Source organism: Populus trichocarpa, chromosome 4, assembly GCF_000002775.5.
Source record: "Populus trichocarpa isolate Nisqually-1 chromosome 4, P.trichocarpa_v4.1, whole genome shotgun sequence".
Lineage (NCBI taxonomy): Eukaryota > Viridiplantae > Streptophyta > Magnoliopsida > Malpighiales > Salicaceae > Populus > Populus trichocarpa.
In genome coordinates, this window is record NC_037288.2 from 11,821,219 (window position 1) to 11,840,561 (window position 19,343).

The window sequence follows — 19,343 nt, forward strand, 5'->3', positions numbered from 1 at the left end:
TATGTATTTGTACAAATTTAGCCCATTTGAGACATTACAACCATACACAAAATGTGAAGCCTGAGAATAAAGTATGCAAAAAAAAAAGGGGAGTTTATAATAATTTTAAAAAAAATGTTGTCATATTTATAAAATAGAAGGGGCTAAAATAAGAAAAAGGGAGAAAGATGGGACCAAAATGAATTAAAACAAGATGGGACTATAAATACCCATCCCTTCTCTCATTCATGACCGGGGGAGGTAACAAAAAGAAAAGGGGAGGGAAAATTTTCAGATTTTCCTTCACCAAGCTTAAGAGAAAACACCTAAATTTATATACCTACACAAACCTTAGATTTTCTACGTGGGGAGACAAACCGGGGCAGGAGATTTGCAAGAAGAAAAAGTGATAGAATTTCTAAGAGAAGAGGGAGTGGGAGACCGGCTGCTTGTAGAGAAGAAAGGGGTTAGGAAACTTTAATCAAATCAGAAATCAAACCTAAATTTTCCTCCAGGTATGAAGTTCTAAACCAATTGGGAAAGCCAAATTAAATTCATGCAAGAATTGTGCATTAATTTGAAGTTTGAAAGATTAGGGTCCTTGAGTAAAATTTGGGGAAATGTGGAATTAATTGGAACTAAATGAGTTGAGCAGCATAGGTTGCCTAAAAAGGATGGAATTATGCAAAGAAGATTTCAACAAAACCAAAAACCATGGGGAAATAGTGGCCGGCCATGAGATTGTTAGTAAAGAAAGGAAATTGTCATAGTTGCGTTGTTTTCCTTATTGCAAAATTAAAACAGGTTTCAGGAGGTGAATAATAAGGAAATGTGGTGATTGAGTGTGTGTGTGTGTGTATATATATATATATATATATATATATATATATATATATATATATATATATAAAAGAGAGAAGGAACTGATTTTAAGGACCGGCCACTAGAGGGGAAGAAAAAAAAACAGAGGAGAACGTATGACTCCCCTGTTAATTAATTAGGTGTGTTGTTATAGTGTAGTTACAAATTGTAACTTATAAGGGAGAGGAACCTACGTTCCAGGTAAGGTGAAAACATGGCTGAAATTGATGGGGAAGTAGGATTGGAAATAAAAATTGTAGGTACCTTCTCCATTGATAAAACAGGGCAGATTTGTTGCCCTGGTTCCTGAGGGAATTTGGACCTGAAGATGATAGAATCTAGGGAGGGTCCATTCATAAAAGTTGTAGCTGGGAGTGTTAGCTTTCCAACAAGTCCGACCCCGCCTAATTTGGAGTCCTAGAACTCCGGATACAAATGAAAATCTGAGGAGAGGTCAAGCTGCCACCCCTGTTGGCAGTTTCGGCCAAGTCGATAAAACGGCGAAATTTAGCCGTATTAAGGGTAGAATTTGTTTTCTCGCCCTTCATAAAGTGTGTCTCTTAAAAAAAAAGATAAAAAAAAAAGAATAAACTGTGATCAAAATTGAATTCATGATGTCCACTTGGACTACAAATGGGACGAAAATGTGAAAGGATAATAATGAGGAATGTAAGTGAGAAAGAAAAGATTGGTAAAAGAGAAATGAGTATTATTCCCATTGTTGTTGTTGTGTTGTGATATGTGGACTAATATGTAATAATGATGGGTGTTTGTGGTTTCAGGAGGAACCGCGGGAGGAGTACAACAACAACAGGGGAACGCAAGTCGAGCGTCTACAGCAGGTAGGTACTCGGTACCTACATCTCCTCTTGTTAATAATTATTTTAACTAACTATTGAACTATAAAAATTTGGTGCGTATTGATGAGGAAAAGAAAGGGGGAAAGGAAAGGTGAAATGGTGGGAAAATAGAAATGAGGACTAAATTTAAATTATAGGTCCTTTTGGAGGAAATGAACAGTAACAACGAATTTTAATAATGATTGTTTCTCAAATTTGATTAGCCTGTCCCTGATATGGGAGGCTAATGATGTTAACCAATCTGGTTAACATCGGCATTACCGGTACGTGGGAGGAGAAATATAAAAACTTGATTAACTATTCAGGTTCAGAATAGTTAATGATATCGGCGGGTGACGTCGATATCGGCAAAATTTATAAAAACTTGATTAACTATTCAGGTTCAGAATAGTTAATGATATCGGCGGGTGACATCGATATCGGCAAAATTTATAAACTTGATTAACTAGTTAATGATATCGGCGGGTGACGTCGATATCGGCAAAATTTGTAAACTTGATTAACTATTCGGATTCAGAATAGTTAATGATATCGGCGGGTGTCGTCGATATCGGCAAAACTTATAGACTTGATTAGCTTTCCGAGGTGAAAGCTAATGATGTCAAGAATCCTTTACATCGTCATACCCGAGGACCTCCCAAGGTAGCATAGAACAGTGATTAACTATTTCGGTTCAAAATATATATATATATATATATATATAATGACACCAACGGTCGTGTTAGTGTCGGCATTTTCATGAATCTGATTAGTTGACCCCAGGATGGACAACTAAAGACACTAATGGAGGTTGTTAGTGCCGGTATAGTCTTCCTAATGTGGGGAGAAGTAGTTAAAGGAAATAAACTGGATAATCCTAAAAAAGGATGGTGGTGGTGTATTGAAATTACATATGACTTAAGTAGGTAGATGTGTTGTATAAATTTCTTCCGTGAATTGTTTGTATTTTAGTTAATTTTAATTATATGGAAAATTTATGTTTTGCAGGTCCCTTTCATTCACGTCAGGAGTAGAATTTAGGTTCCTTATCCCTTTTGTATAAGTTAGGAACTTAGGGATTTTCATGTAATTTTGTTATGCAGCAAACATGTAACCTGAATAGAATAGTATACTCCTTATATTATTATGTTTTTGGAATATTAATGTATTAATCTATACTTGGAAAAATTATAGCGTAATAGCTTATGTTCAGAACGCTAAATTGTGTTGTGCTTATATATATGAAATTTCAGTGCTTGGATGGTCCTCTTAATTAATAATTTATGCATGTGATATGAGATGGAGATTGAGAATGAAGATTTGTCCTAAGTATATTCTTGAATGAATAAAATGATTGAATGTACCAATCATGGATGTGATTATGGGTGGGATGTGATTATAATTGTGTGCAGGATAAATTGTTGATAACTTGGGATCTCCCGGTATAGGGGAGACTCTGCTGAAATTTCGTTAGAAATTTCGGTGAATTTAACCAAAAAAAAAATTGCTCCATTTGCCCTTCATGTAGGAGTTAAACAAATATATATATTGATTGAAATTGTTTTGAGGTTGTTACACAAAATCAATCTATTTTCAATAATAACATAAGCACATTTGGCAATTTATACTCAAACACTCATACACACCTTTGGCTATTAATCCATCAATATATTTATACACCAATTTACTTAACAACCATAATATACACATGCATTCTTTTGGCCATAACAGTTAACTCACACTAACTCACACTCTTTCGCGACTATCATAACAATCCATAAATACTCGTATTTATGTTTGTCACAGCAGCTCATATTCATGTACTTTTGGGTTGTTTGTGATAGCCTATATTTTCACACATTAAGGTTGTTGTAACAACCCATATTTTCATAATTATTCAAACACAAACTTTTCATTTCCACACTACCAATTTCATCTCCACAGTTCTTTCACAATTCTATATCACGCATTTTACTTCAAAACATGAAATTTCCACACTTTTATACACCAAAAAACATTAATCAACAATTGATACTATTTTGTCAATTTCATAATTTTTCATCTCTTCAAAACATAGAAATAATAACCAAACTCATAGCAACCTAATTTATAATATTTGCAACAAGTTTAACGCATTCATAACATTATTAAGAAATCCAAATACATGTAAGTTGTCCTTTTGCTAGTAAAACTAACTTATGTTTACACTTCAAAAAAAATTACCTTAGTTTCATGTTAAATATAATTTCAAAAACAATGTTACACTTTATAATAATTTCAATACTTAATTTTGGGTACTCCATGGTAAATTAATATGTCATGTTGTTTTCCACTGTATGTTGAAGGTTTTTCTTATTCTTTTTCTTTTTTTTTATTTATTAGTTTTTGTTTCTATAGATATATAATTAAACAAAAAATAGTAAATAAATAATGAACTACTAATTAAACAAAAATATTCCTTAAACTACTTCTACCAAACAATTAAAACATGAGATTAAGGTCAAACAAAAGCAAGTGTATTTTAATCAAACTAGTCAATCCACTCAACCAAATCAAAGATCAAAAGTAGTTTTAAAAAGGAAAGAGAAGGAGATTTACCTAGCGTAGAGGATGAAAACTTCTCACTTGTTTGGTGTTGAGGATAGACGATAGAGGGAGAGGGGAATAGAGGGACAAAGGACGAGAAGAAATTGAGGGGAAGAGAAGGAGATGGAAGATAGAGAGAAGAAATTGATAGAGAGAGAAGAGATTGACATAGAGAGATGAGAAGAAGAAGATGGGTTGTTCTTCTGAAATTGGAGATTCTAGTCTTTTAATGGAGTTTTTGACCGATGAATAATTAAATATTTATTAATTTTTAACTTCCATCGTTAATTCCCTTGATAGTTAAGCCTGAATATTTTTAATAAAACCTGAAATATTTCAAAACCCCTTAAAATTCTCTGATGTAATTTTGTTTCATCATTAATTAAATTAGTAATTGTAAATGATAAAGTCCTATAATTTTTTAAAACTCTCTAAAACTTTTTGAGAGACTTAGTTCATTGGTAATTTTGTTTATAATTGTTAGTGGCAAAGTCTTGTAATTTTTTTCAACTCTCCAGGACTTTCCGATGGACTTAGTCCATCTTTGATTATCAATGGCAAAGTCTTGTAATTTCTTTCCAACTTTCTGAAACTTTTCGAGGGACATATCAGTTGGTAATTCTATGGTATTTTATATTCTATCGATATAAAACAATAAATTTTTTCCAATGTTTTTGTATTTCATATCTATACAACCTGTGAATACAGTAAAATCATAACACAATAACACTATTTTTGCTCAATAATAAAATAAAAACCACAGCAATAAACGTTGCAATAACAATAGTTCATTATAAAGCAACAACCAGAAAGATTACATTAAAGTTAATTTCATTACACATTGATGTGTTATATTTAAAATCAGTTCAAAATTTTTTTAATCAAAACTATCTTTTTCTTCTTTAATTTTATCATCGTCATGTCCATCATAATTTTCTTCATTGAATTGAAGTTCATTGATATCATCATCCTCATTAACTTTTGTATATCCACTTGTTCTTAATATATTATTTAACTCATCAGCGTTAACATCAATAAAATTATTCTTAACTACATGAAAATTTGAATTTTCTTCTAAGTCTGTAGACGAAGCAACTCGATATACATCAACTAACTCATCAAGTCGAAAGACATCGTCTCCCGCAATTACTTTATCGTTACTATCCTGAACAACTTGGACACGACCCCTGGGTTTCATTTTCACTGTAGATAACCAATCAACCCTAGAATGATCATTTCTAAAGAAAAGAGTATATATGTAATAAACTTGTTGGCATATCTTGGCAAAAATAAAGACATCGTCAACATTATGAAGTCTAGCCTTTTTATTAATTTTGACCAAACCATGGTGGGGATCTACTCTAATTTTTCTATCGGAGGTATCATACCAATAACATTTGGATAGAAAGACTCTATTATGCTTACTATGATATTGCAATTCAATCCCCTCTTCTAACTTTCTATAATAATCAACTTCAAACATATTAGAAGTTGATTCCTTCACACAAACTCTACTATTATAGGTGTTTCTACCCTAATCATGCTCTTTAGTATGAAAGACACGTCCATTGAAGAAATACTCGTTATAGCACTTGACATTTCTTTCATGATCCAAACATAGTATATTCAAACTACCACTGGCATTCCCTTCCATTTAATAAACTTAGTATAAAATTACAAGGTATAATGAAATGAAGTATTAAAAGAGTTAAGAATTATTAAGTACCGCTTACATGTTTTTTTAACCACGTGGCAAATTGTCCATCTTGTAATTGAAAAATATAAGATTCAGTCATATCTGAATTTGGAGATACTAAAAATTAACAATGTTGCCTTCAATCTATCAGATTATGAGAGTGTAAGAGAAATAATATTTGAGAATGGCATGTTAATATTATACTTACTGAATAAAAAATCTTAATTCATTATAATTAAATAGCACATAATTATATGCATGTCTGAATTGGATTTTTATCAGCTATCTTCTCCTCAATGTATTTTTTTTATAAAGGTCGTCCAAGATTTTGAAGTATACCACATGAAGTATCCTACATTTTGAAGTTCATGGAAAATAACTTTCGAGTTTGAATTACAATTATCATTATTATTTTAATGTTTTATTGGAAGGTAACACGTGCACTGCACATCACATGAATGCATATGATAAGATGAAAGTTTTCTTCTTCTTTTTTCACCAATTTTTTTTTTTTTCTTGACAGATGAGGCAGACCAAAGCAATTAATACATATGCGCACCCCACCTAAAATCAAGTATCTATTACATCAAATATTGTTGACATATATATATATATATATATATATATAGATAGCTAGCTCGTCAAGCGTATTTACTACTTAGTATTCTAATCCACCAAAAGCTAGCATGTGATTCATTAAATATGACAATTAAACACTAAACCTCCTCCCTAAATTATATAATTTGCATAACTAATTTCTTTTTAATTAGATAAACTACCCGATTACTGAGTAAAAAACTGATCATTATTATCAAGATTTATGTTTTTTTTTGCAAAAGAAAAGTTATAATTCTTTTATACTGCCTAAAACACACGATTAAATATGAAAGTACCCTTGTATCTTTTATTTTTTGTTTCTTAAGGAATTTATAGATTTAAACTTTATTTTTTTTATAGATTCTTCAACTTTTATTATGCATTTCTAAAGTTCATCATTTTTCACCTGAATTTCATAATACATCAATAGTTGAAGAATCTATTAGAAAGGAAAAAATGAGAAGATATTAACTAAGCTCAATCTAGCAAGTTCTCGTATAGAAGTGAATAATGTAAAACAGTGGCAGAGGTGATTCAACAGGCCATGGAAAGGAACAGCTATTTTCAGAGGATGGGCCATTCATGCGTCAGGTGAGTACAGAGTCTACAGACACTAGGGTCTAGGAGACGACGAGCATAAACTGCATGGTTACGTACAAGACTCTTCTTCATAAGGGGACTAGCGGTAACAAAAAAAAAACAAAAAAAAAAAAGGGAAATTCAACTGAGCATATATTTGATCCGAGAAGTAATCAATCCAAGAGATGGAAGAATTGACATGCACAAATCACACCTTACACAAACATTTCTGATTTGCTACTCGTTTTGGTTAGTGTTTTGCCTACAAGAGATGGATAGGGATTGATTAGAGATGGATAGGGATTGATTAGAGATGGCAGGGACTGGCATATGAGAGAGGAAATTTGTCAAAATATCCCAGCTTTACACCATTTCTGACGTACCCTTTGTAAATTGAAACCGACTAATTTCCTTGCGACGAAAAGCCTTGGAGGAAATTACTATCCATCTAGTACTAGACATGGAGAATGAACAAGTTGGGTTAATTTTGTTTGTGAAAATACACTGTCGGTGCCCCGTCCAAGTAGGGTTGGATTATAGAGCTAGCTAGCTAGGAACTATTCTCCACTGGCTACCCTTTCGTCGCATCCGAAAGACCATGTTGTCTCTATTGCCTTTTCTTTAGTAAAACGCTTTTGCTGTTGAAGAAGACCATGCCCTTCTTCAGGCCACATGTTATTGAAATTTTATTGAACTTGGCTAGTACAAATGTGGAAGTAAGTACTTTCTAGCAAAGTTGTTAAAATGATGATTTTGACAAGGCACGGAAAATATAAAATAAATTCGGATCGTAAAAATAGATCGTAAAATTATAAAATCGTAAAGAATTTTAAAGTACATTAAAAAAAATTCATGCTTCAAATAAAAATTCATACATAGTTCAAGCATCTTAAAATACATGGTTCAAATAAAAATTCATACATAATTTAAGTAACTTTTCATTAACTAATAATTAACAAACTTCAAATAAACAATATGCTGGTGTGTCATGTAAACTAAAACCAGCTTCATTGCCTTCATCTTCCTCATTATTCCTTAGACATTCATCAATATCATAATACATGTGTTTGAACAATAATGCATCTAGATATTAAACATCTCATCTGAGCTATCTAAAAAGAAGTACCATAATACTAAATTCAAAAACTAATTAAAATCAGTAACCTAGTTAACAATTTTGAGAAGTAAAACACTGAATCCAAAACACATAATAGAACTCATGACTTATGTTTTTCTCCAAATGCTTTATTTGTTGTTTGTAGTGTTCAATAAAATCAACTCTTTCACCCCAGAGTCCTAGAAAACCATTTTGGAAAATAAACAGGTCAAACCATCAAGGTGAAAATAGTCGGAAAACCAATCAAGAGAACTCGCAATCATGCATGTATCATTCAAACATATAATCCATAAGAAAACCATTTTCACACAACCAAATTAAAATTACAGGAAAAAAAAAGATAAATTAATTAAGATAAATTGTAATAAAACTATAATACCTGCTTAATTCCCACTTGCACCTTAACGGGATAAAACACAGATCTACTATGAACCCAGTTAGCAGTTCATGATCAATCTTCCCTGCAAGACATGACCAGAACTTAATTGTGAAATGCCCTGTTGCCTAAGTTCCTCAATGGGACAAGTAATCCAGGCTTCTAGAGACTGTGAATGACTGCTGACAGAAGCAATATCAGTAGAAAACAGAATCTTGCTTAGCCTTCCAAATGCATGGAAAAAAAAATTTCCAAAAACAGAAGCAATCTACTAGAATCCAATTTTATTAAGATGTAAATCAGCAAATTAGCAGTTCACCGGCATCTCATGAGTCAAATTTGCTTAAAGTTACATATCAAAATAAAAAAAATAAAAAAGCTCATTAAAATGTACTCAAGCATTTACAAACAGTTAGCAAACACTGCTAAAAAAAAAGTCTCCCTTTACACAGACTCAAAATGAACCAAAATTCCGAGTAATAATAAAAAGTGAAACTATAAACCCACTTCGAATGAACTTAATTAAAACCAACAAAACTACCTAAACAACAGTCACGCAAAGATTAAAGCACCAAATTAGACAACTTTAAATCATGAATAAAAAAAACAAATTAGGTTCTTACCTCTGATCTATGCAGATCAATATTGCAACCAAAGAAAATCAATCATGAATCCAATCAAACTTGGAGCCTGCGAATCTAATCAAACTAATATTAGAAACCTTAAAAATAGAGTAAGAAATAATTAATGTTATTTTAGTTTATTTGTGTGCACTGTGCACCGACAAGGAGACGGATAGGGAAAAAAATAGCCCCCTTGGTAGTTAGCAACAGAGAAGAGAGAACCATTCGGACAGAGAATAACTTACGATGGTTGGTAGAGACTAGAGAGACGCCGCTGTTGTTGTCTGAATTCTAGATCTCACGGTGGCTGGTGAAAAGAACGTCGTCGATGATGGAAAAATAAAAAAGAAGAGGGTTATTGGTAGTGGACCAGTGGTTGATTGTTGGAAGGCTAAGAGAAGGAGACTAAGGATTTAGAAACTTAAGGATTTTGATTTTGTTTTGTGTGTGTGTGAAAGTCGATGAAAGAAAGAAAATGTTACATTGTTACGTGATTTTGCTTTGTTCTGTAATAGCAATAGGCCAATAGTCGCTGGACACCTGGAGCTGGAGGAAACAGTAAAGATAAATTATGTTCTTTGTTGAAAGCGTTAAATCGGTGGTGAAATCGCTATTTGATGCGATTTCCCTCGATTTTAGCGATTTTATTCGATTTCAACCCGATTTCATCTATTTTCGAGTTTTTAAAACGATTTAGCACGTTAAGTATATCTTGACTCGTAAAATCATACAATTTTACAAGTCAAATTACGATTTTAACAACCTTGCATTCGAGTATCCACGCTCACATGTTAGCCACATGGTAGAGAGAAAAATGATCCCCACCCAAAGGCTTGGAAGACATAGTCATGAGGTCATTGAAGAATTGAGCTATCACTTCATCAAGCCTTAACTGCACTGTTGGAGAAGGGCTGTGGCAGAGAAAGAGTCATGAGGTCATTAATTAGGACCCCCTAACCAAAACCACTAAAGAAACGCAACAGCTATCTGGATCGGGACCATCCTTGTTTGCAACACATGCTGTGCCTGGATCAATCATTGAAGATGACTCTGACTCTGCCTCTAGTCCAGACCAGTAACTAGTAATGTAGTTGCTTCCACTTTCATTTGTGTTTCCCACAAGGGAAAAATACTTGTGTTGTTGAGAGTGTGAAAAGAAATATCAAGATTGATAACAATATTATGATAGTTACAAAATAAATAAATCAATCAATCAATCAATCAATGAAGAAAACGAAATCCTCCTTGTCAAAACGATTTCCCTTCAGAGTTTACACTATCGATGGATTAAAGATCAACCTGTCATTAGCTTAATACAAAAGAATGCAATAAAGTCAAAGATAAAAGCATGCCCTTCAAAATAAAGGTCGATGCATCAGCATTTTTATTTTATTTTTTTCATTATGTACTTGAGTGGATGGTTTAAACAGACATGTCTCCGCTTTTTTTTATTCGGAGACAATAATCAAACACTACCTTGGAGATCAGATCAACAATTTTAGAGTGCTATATAACTAGAACAGGATTTTTACGAGCTACTGTTGCTACAAGCTGAGGATATAAAAGCTCTTGAGTAATTTTCTATATTGATGCTGAACCAGATAGAGCCGGACCAAGTTCACATGCTTCCAGCACTGATAAGGGCTGAGAACATATAAATTCCATCCAGCATTGTATTCCCAGAAAACATAAGATGCTAGAAGTAAAAAAAAAAAAAACATTTTTTTTCTTTTGAACCAAACATGAAAGCCTCACAAGATAGGTGAACCCACAGCATATCAAAGATTATCATCATTACCAGAATCGAATGCTGGAAAGGCAAAAACAAAAAATATTTAAACAAGGAGAATACATCATCATCAACCATAATATGGAGGCTGACCCGGAGGTGAAGCACCACTAGGTCGCAAGTTTGACTGCATCCCTGGGTGGCTCATTGCCATAGAAGCCACACTATGAGAAATTGGGCTGCTATGTGACCGGGGAGAGGAGCCTGCAGGTATTGCAGCAGTAGCATAAGCAGACGCTGGAGGTGTTGGATATGTTTGACCAGGATAAGTGCCAGGAACTGATGCATAGCCTTGTCCACCTGCCTGCATGGTTGGATCCCAAGCTGGCACTTGCCCAGGAGGAACTTGAACTGGAACAGCAGCAGTGGTAGCATAGTTATTCCCAGTGTACATTGAGCCAGCCTGAGGATTCTGCCACATTGTAGGAGCAGTGTGAAGGCCAGGAGCTTGTGCTGCAATCAAACTTGCATCTGGGATGGTGTAATCTCTACTTTTATCACTATAGGCCTGCCAACAAAAGCAACTGATCAGACTCTCCAGATAGATTACAAAAACAAGAAAAGAGGATCATATCCAACCAGAAGGGGGTCATCAAGTGTCAAGAAGCATGCATTTCAAGGACCAAATCTTTTTCTTTTCTTTTTTTTCATCAAGAATAGATGCACTTTTTTTTCTATCAGCATCTCTTTTATTTTTCCTTTTACTATTTTTCTCATGACATTAAATCAAAAGCACATATTTTTATACCTTTACATTGAGATCAGTATGACGAGAGTATGATAGATGAAGCTTACAATAGCCACCATCATAAATGCAGTGTCCCTCCAGAGTTTCTTTGGCTACTGCTGCAGTCGCAACATCTGGAAAACAATGAAGACATGATTACTGCTTACGCCTATCTAACAAATAGAGATCATGAATGGTCAAAATAATGTTAACAAAGAACGTAATGTCATGATGGTAATATTAATCAGTTTCAAAAAACATAAACTCACAGTAAAAAAAAGATGATTTGTGACCAGTTGTAATTTGGTAGCATGACAACATTTAAAAAAAAAAAGGTGATAGATTGTTACTATTAAAAAGGATTTGGTGTAGCTTAAATAGGATGAAATAGACAAATGGCATTCGTTCAGCCAACCCCAACAACTTTGGTATAGAACCTCTTCAAGCAGGGAAAGGAAATTCTGGCATGACTAAAGCGCCTTTTATACCCAAACCAAACCAATAAAGGAAAAAAAAATGGGTAAGAGAAATGGGAAAATGAAGAATCCAAATGAAGTTCAAAGTCTGATGAACTGAGCGTAGAATATTTATTTCAAGCTAGACGAAGATGTATCTAATCCTAGATGGTTTCCAGAGCTGGAAAACCAGATAATCTGACAACTAAAGAACTGCATTAATCAAAAAAGGCTTTCAACCTGATGCAAGTAGTCACCGTAAATATACACAAGTCGCAAGCTAAATTTGTGTGAACAATTAATCATGACAGAAGGCATACCTGGGTACTGAATTAGCGCCTGTGTTCCACCATTTTTCTCGAATATAGCAATCTTCTGGACAGTACCAAATGCAGAGAATACCTATAATGAACAGGCAGAGCAGAGTATGAGTAAAACTCATTAAAAATAAAATCCCATGTAAAGGAAACATGTAATCACATAGGTCTTCCTCACAGTGTGAAGAACATCGATGGTGACGGCATACTGCATATTCTCAATTGATGCAAGAAGCACATTGCTCTCAGGTTCTTTCTTCTTTCCATCAACGCCAACAGTAGGCTGGAGAAAACAGCTTATCAGTGAAGATTCAGTAATGCAGTTCAAAAGGTAATCAGAAAAGACTTACCTGAACAGGTCCCTCGATTGCAGTAGGATTCACAGGGAGATATGGATTTGTATAGTCTCTGCAAAATTTGGAGATAAAATCTACGAGTGTCATACAAACAAATATCAAACACTATCCATGACTACTGGTGCATAAATTTCAGAAGCTGCATCAAAGAAGGAACATAACAAAAGATATAGATAAATGATGAATAAGTAGACACAACCATGAAAAAATATGTTAAAACTTTTGCAAAATCTATTGGCTTGCTTTTTTGCAATCCTCTGCTAGATAGAAGATTCAATAAAGATTAGGATAAAATGGCCTCTCCAAATGAAAATGAAAGTTTGAAAAATTCCACAGTTACTTAAAGATGGACAAATATCATCAAAGAAAAGACACAAGGAAGACAATAAATTGATCAGCTAATTGATTGTTAATGGTTTGTTTGGCCTTGTTGTTAGATGGTTTGAAGCAAACAATTGCTATGAATAGCTTGTTATGAAAGGTAATATTTTGCCACCTTAAGACTATAGGAAACAAACTTAGCATTGACTTCAGAAATAAACAAACTTCAAAAGTAGACATTAAAAAACAATATGGGCAAAAAGATAGTAGCAAGTGCAAATGCAATAAACTGCTACCAGAAATTGAATAATGCTTGTATGAACAATGTTTTCATTTAATGAAATTCAGCAATCATACACCAAACATTCTAACTAAAATGGCAAGTGCAAATGCAATAAACTAGTATCTAAAGATGAAGGAAATTACTAAGCGTTCATGACAATACATCTGTGTTCTGGTTATCAGGCTTCCCTAACCTCCTAAATGACAAAAGCACACACCAATTAGCAAGGCCCCGAATTCCAAAACAGATGAAGTACAATAGTGCTGAAAGATTTTGAACAACAAATGAAATAGAAGAACTGTGAGAAAACATCTAAGCATTTGACCTCTTAATAGTTGGGACAATCTTATTACCTGCTCCTATGGGACTGGAACTTGATATTGAGATCGGTATGCGCAGAATACGAAATGCGTAAGTGGCAGGAACCAACATGCTCTGGAAGCAAGTACCTGAATTTATTAAACATAATACCATAACATTACAAATTAACTATACTTGCCATACTAACAGAAAATTCCCCCAAAAAATAAAAGGAAGATGGAGTGGGGGTTATTGAAGGTTAGGAAAGGAAAGAAGAGCATGCCTGGGTATGCTTCTCCCATCCAAGGCATTTCTTGCTGAAGATGCAGTTTCAGAATCAGTGAATTGAATTAATGCCTGCAAATATATTGGGGGGAAAGATGATACTAATATAAGAAAAAAAAAAAAAAAAGCAATCTCAAGAAGATCGAAAGCATTTTTTTACACCTCACCTGGAAACCAGCAGCCTTTTCAAAAGTAGCAATTTTGTGCACATAGCCAAAAGCAGAAAACACCTGCAAAAAGTTTTAATGATATGTACATCAGATTCTATAATGATGATAGAATGAGGAATTCGACTATACTCCATTTGGGATCGCCCCAATCATTGGCAAAAAGACACGAAACAAAATTTCCAAATAAGAAATAAGTGCAGAATGACACCTGTACATGAATGCGTCAAGATAGACCTTAGAAAGGAGAATGACGAATGATAATATTTCCAAACTGTCTCCAACAAAAGAATCTAAATAAGAGGCATCATCATCTGTGATTCAACTGACTTGAAATAAAATTAAAGCACTATTTAATACATAATCCAATCATGGCGCTATTTCCATGTAAAAAGTAATAAAACAATGAAATGAATCTTCCACCAAAGCTATAAACCAAAATGTCCGATTAAAAACTGTGGAAAGTTGATTCAAACCAAAGTATTGAGAATGCAAACTCTTTAAGATAAATGAAATTTTCAAAGCAACTAAAGAAATTTTTACACGAGTAGCCATCATCTGCACATTAAGTATGGTACATCTTATAACAGGCATAATTACAGAGAATAACATTAATGTTATACTTTTTCCTCCACTCTTGTATGAAATTGCACTGGAAAAGAAAAGAAGAAAGACAGGATAATGATATTTTTTCCGGTGCATTATATTGTCAGAAATTTGTTGTCGCTAACACAACAATAGTGAGCAAACATGCAGAATTCACATGATATAGGAGCCAATTCCACAATTACAAACCTCTAGTAGGGCTACATGGTAATGACTGATGAAATATCTTCATGATATACGAGCCATTTCCACAATCACGAGCCTCTGGTAGGGCTATGTGGAAATCCCTCCAAAAACAAAAATGCATCAACTAGTAAGCTATGCTCCTGAAGCTGCTTATTTTCTTTATCACATTTTTAACTCCAATACAACATTCATCAATTGCCTAAAAAACCCTAATTCTAGGCAGCTTTTTCATGACTTCAGCACATTTAACCAACTTATTGCATTTAAAAAGCAAAAACATATATCAACAGAAATCTTGAGAAACGAAAACAAATCAAGATTAAAAAGAAAAGGCAATTACCAAGTGAATGACATCGATGCTGACATCACCAGCTTCAACACCCTCGATGGTAACCAACAATACATTTCCAGGATTATCACCTGGACTCTTATTGTTCACAATTTCATGCCTGTTCGAATATTGAATATACACCGTTTTACCCCGAACCTGCGCTGGGTCCGACGACGACGCATAATACGATACCATTTGTATTGCCTGATTTTGGTCTACCTGAAATCAGATTCACAACCAGATTATGCTAAGTCAAATTATTCTCTCGCCTAACCCTACAAATTATGACTATACATTTTCTACTCCTAATGATAATTACTTACGAATTCGACAAAGGCTTGGTTCCGATTGGCGCCCACATTGCACTTAGTATTTACGATCCTTCCAAAAGGTTTACAGAGCTCGATTAGCTCTTCTTCTGTGCACTCCCATGGAAGGTTTCGTAGATGCAAAACCTTTGATGGTGTTTGTGTGTACCGGAATTGTGGCTGTCCCGACGTTGACATCTATCTATCTATCTATCTATTCGAGATTTTTTCTTTTTTGTCTGGATGTCTAGAAAGTGATGGAAAGATTTTCCCGGATAATTATTTTCTGGGTTTTGGGATGGTGTGTCGTATGACAGAAGATTGTGGAGGTTAGGTTAAGGTCGATTGTGATTTATCTCTCTGCGTGCGTGCGTGCGTGGGAGAGGGAGAGGGAGAGATTGGTATCTTGCTTGGATTCTAGAGTTTTGGGCGGAATTACTCATGTGCCCTTAACTAGTGGACAATATTTTTGCAAATAATTTATCCTCCAAGGTCTTTTTCGGCATTAACGAGCTTTTTCAGTTTGTACGTAGGGGGCTTATTTTTGGATTGGGTTTTTTGAAAGAGGAGTAACATGTTGATAAAATCATTAAGGCTTCTCTTCTTGCATGAAGATTGAAAAAAATTTGAATATAAAAAAATAATATTTATAAAAACAGAAACTTTTATGTATTGTTATAAAATTTGGAATAGCACTTCAAAATTAAAAAATCTTGATCTAGTTGATCAGGTTTTAAATTAAATTGTATGGAAATTATCCCAACATGACCTTATTCACTCCAAAAAAAACAATTAATCAAATAATAGAGAATAAAATTAAATAAAAATCTCATATGAAAGGATGAAATTAAAAAAAAATCACAAAAAAATTAAAACTTTCATATTAAATGAAGGAATTAGGAAAAAAAAGATAAAAAAATGGTCAAAAAGTTTTTATTATATTATAAAAATATAAAAAATAATTTGCCATCAATTAAATATCGAATGATAAATTTAAATAAAAACATCATATTAATAGATTAAATTGAAAAAAAAATAAAAAGGAGCAAAAACCCCAAATGACTAGTTAAAAAAGCCATGGGCCTGTTAACAAAAACCTAGGCGTGTGGGCCTGTATTATTATTTTGCTTTTGATAAGGGATGACAATATGTCATTTGTTCTTTTTTTTTTTCAAAAACAATTTAGACAACACGTCAACCCTCCTCGAGTTATTTCAGCCACACGTAAACCATAAAGCTAAGACTCGAATATGTTAACTAAACATATAAAATTATATCAACAATGTTATTTGGATCATAAAGGAAAATATTGTTTCTCCAAGTGCTCGAACGTGTTATCACCACCACATATGAACCATTGAGTTTTGACCTGAATTTATTAGTTAATCACATTAAATTATATATCAAATTGGTTTACTATTCATATGAATAGTAAAACTAACTCTAGTTGATTTAATTGTTTCGATAATAAAATGGATCTAAATTAAAGGAACATTTGATTGCATCAAAGAAGGGATTATTTTTAGATGTACTTTTTCTATTACTTTTTTCTATTTCATTTTTTTATCAAAAAATGGTTTTTGGGTTTACTATTATTAATTTGATTTGAGTTGGATTTCATTTATTGATTTGAGTAGAATAAGAATTTGATTAATTTTGATTGAATGAATCAATTTTTCCTTCTATTTACATGAAATAGAATTATTAAGCTTGGAGATTTTTTAAACCTAAATAAAACATTGGTTGTGGATTTTTAGCCTTTGAATAGTTTTTCATTATTTTTTAAAGCTTAATCCTCTTTTAGATTAGGTGAACTTTTTTCTCAATTTGGTTTTAGAATATTACTCTAGAATCATTGAAGTCTTAAAAGATTTTTACTTATTTTCTTAATCAAATATTTGGTTTGATACCCTACTTTCTTGTACTTTTCTTAATCAAAAATATATATTAAGTTGTTGGAATTTTATCACAAAAACCTAGTTATAATTTTGTTATTAAAATAATTTATAGCCTTTGAAGTTTGAATTCCTTGATGAGTAAATCATGGTTGTTGAAAAGGAGTAGGGGGTAAATGATGACATATGAACCATGTATTTTGATGTAGTCATTAATATGTCAAAAAATGGAGTTGGATAAGTTTTGATCTTATTGAATCATAAGCAATGCTTTGTGGCCATTAAATTATAATTTGAATGCACCAAACATGGTAGAATATCGAACATGTATACATGGTTTAGAAGCAGCATTGGATATAAAAGTTGGACGTATATGGTGACTCATTATTGATAATATATCAGTTGAAAGGTAAATGGTAGATGAAATATGAGAAGTTGAACCATATCAGGAATATATTACTAGATTGGTTGCCTAGTTTGAAGATATCAAATTTACTCGCTTGAGTAAAGATAGGAATCAATTTGCTAATGTTCTGGCTATTTTAGCTTTAATAACCAAGATTAATTAAGGTGAGAGAATCCAACTAGTGTATATTGAGACTAGAAATGTCCCTACATATTTATGTTGTTTAGTATACAAAGAGTATGATGGAAAGTCATGGTATCATAACATCAAGTAATATATCAAGAGTCGTTCATACTCACTTGAAGCTTCTAAGATATATAGGAATATTTTTTAGAGGATTAGTGATGGATTTTTATCTCAATGTCGAGACCTTGATGTAGTTGAAGTTACGAAAGCAATGATGAAAATATATGAGGGTGTTTGTGTTACTTATATCAATAAACACATAATGACACATCAAATTCAAAGAATTGATTACTTCTAAATCATCATAGAATGAGATTGGATTAACTATATTCAGAAATGTCATAAGTCGTAAATATAATGATAGGATAAATGTTCCTCCAACACTACTTCACAACATGTTGTTGATTAGTACTTAAAAGTGCATTTTTATCATGGTTTTATATCATCATTTTGCACTTGAAGTATCAATAACTCCTTAACTAAAGCATGTTTTATAATAACAAGTCTGATACCATAAGATACCTTTAATTTATGGTAAATGTCCATCTTAAATGCAGGCCTATCACATAAATGAAAGGATTGATTAATGAGTTTAAGTACGAAAATTAAAAGGACAAAGAGAGGGCCAAACTTAGAAAAGAGATGCTGGTTCAGTCCAAACTGGAACACTGTTCGATCATTGGGTCATATCTGGAGCTGTAGATCTTGGATTTAGGTCTGCCTTATATGGATGGAAAGATAAGACATAGGCCTAAAACTTTCATGGGAGTCCAAGATTTAAAAAAGCCGTTTTTAAGTCCAAATTGTAGCAACAACGGAGAAGTCTGAATCTGTCCTGCAGCCCAGACATTGTTCAGTGTTCAGCCTATATCTCGAGTTCTAGAAGTCCAAATGACCTCAAATTTTTATCCTGGAAAGCTGAGATAATTTTCTAGAACTTTTCATGATTTAAGTCTGTTCAAATTATGACGTTATCAATGATGTTTTTGGCAGACAAGAAGATAAGGATTGTCACCAAGTCAAGATGTGGCCACCTACTCAATAATTAGTCATCAAATCAATAGTTCTAAATTTTGACCTATAAAACAAGGCATTTGCCATGTATTTAGGCATTTTGGTGTTCAGATCAAGATCATGCTCTTGCTCTCTCTTTATATTTTGTAATGCTTAAG

At 33.1% G+C, this 19,343-nt stretch overlaps 1 protein-coding gene across 2 annotated transcripts; it reads right to left on the reverse strand.

Moving 5' to 3' along the window:
- Positions 1 to 10,811: 10,811 nt before the first annotated feature.
- On the reverse strand, positions 10,812 to 16,073 carry LOC18097705 (polypyrimidine tract-binding protein homolog 1). 2 transcript variants are annotated; one of them, XM_006384246.3, is made up of 10 exons: positions 15,700 to 16,071; positions 15,386 to 15,595; positions 14,254 to 14,316; positions 14,085 to 14,158; positions 13,855 to 13,950; positions 12,892 to 12,949; positions 12,720 to 12,824; positions 12,545 to 12,626; positions 11,791 to 11,903; positions 10,812 to 11,550 (listed from the first exon to the last, which is right to left on the reverse strand). In XM_006384246.3, exons 1-10 carry the CDS (start codon positions 15,880 to 15,882, stop codon positions 11,113 to 11,115), a joined length of 1,422 nt encoding a protein of 473 aa, XP_006384308.1. In that variant the 5' UTR covers positions 15,883 to 16,071; the 3' UTR covers positions 10,812 to 11,112. The 2 variants fall into 2 exon arrangements, with proteins under 2 accessions (XP_006384308.1, XP_024455937.1); XM_024600169.2 differs by having other exon boundaries at positions 10,957 to 11,550; positions 11,838 to 11,903; positions 15,700 to 16,073.
- Between the last annotated feature and the right edge of the window lie 3,270 nt (positions 16,074 to 19,343).

Coding starts and splice junctions, on each gene's coding strand:
- LOC18097705 (XM_006384246.3), bottom strand. CDS start 15,882: ATGTCAACGTCGGGACAGCCACAATTCCGGTACACACAAACACCATCA. Junction 15,596..15,699: donor ACCAAGCCTTTGTCGAATTC/GTAAGTAATTAT, acceptor ATCTGATTTCAG/GTAGACCAAAATCAGGCAAT. Junction 13,951..14,084: donor GATGGGAGAAGCATACCCAG/GCATGCTCTTCT, acceptor TAATAAATTCAG/GTACTTGCTTCCAGAGCATG.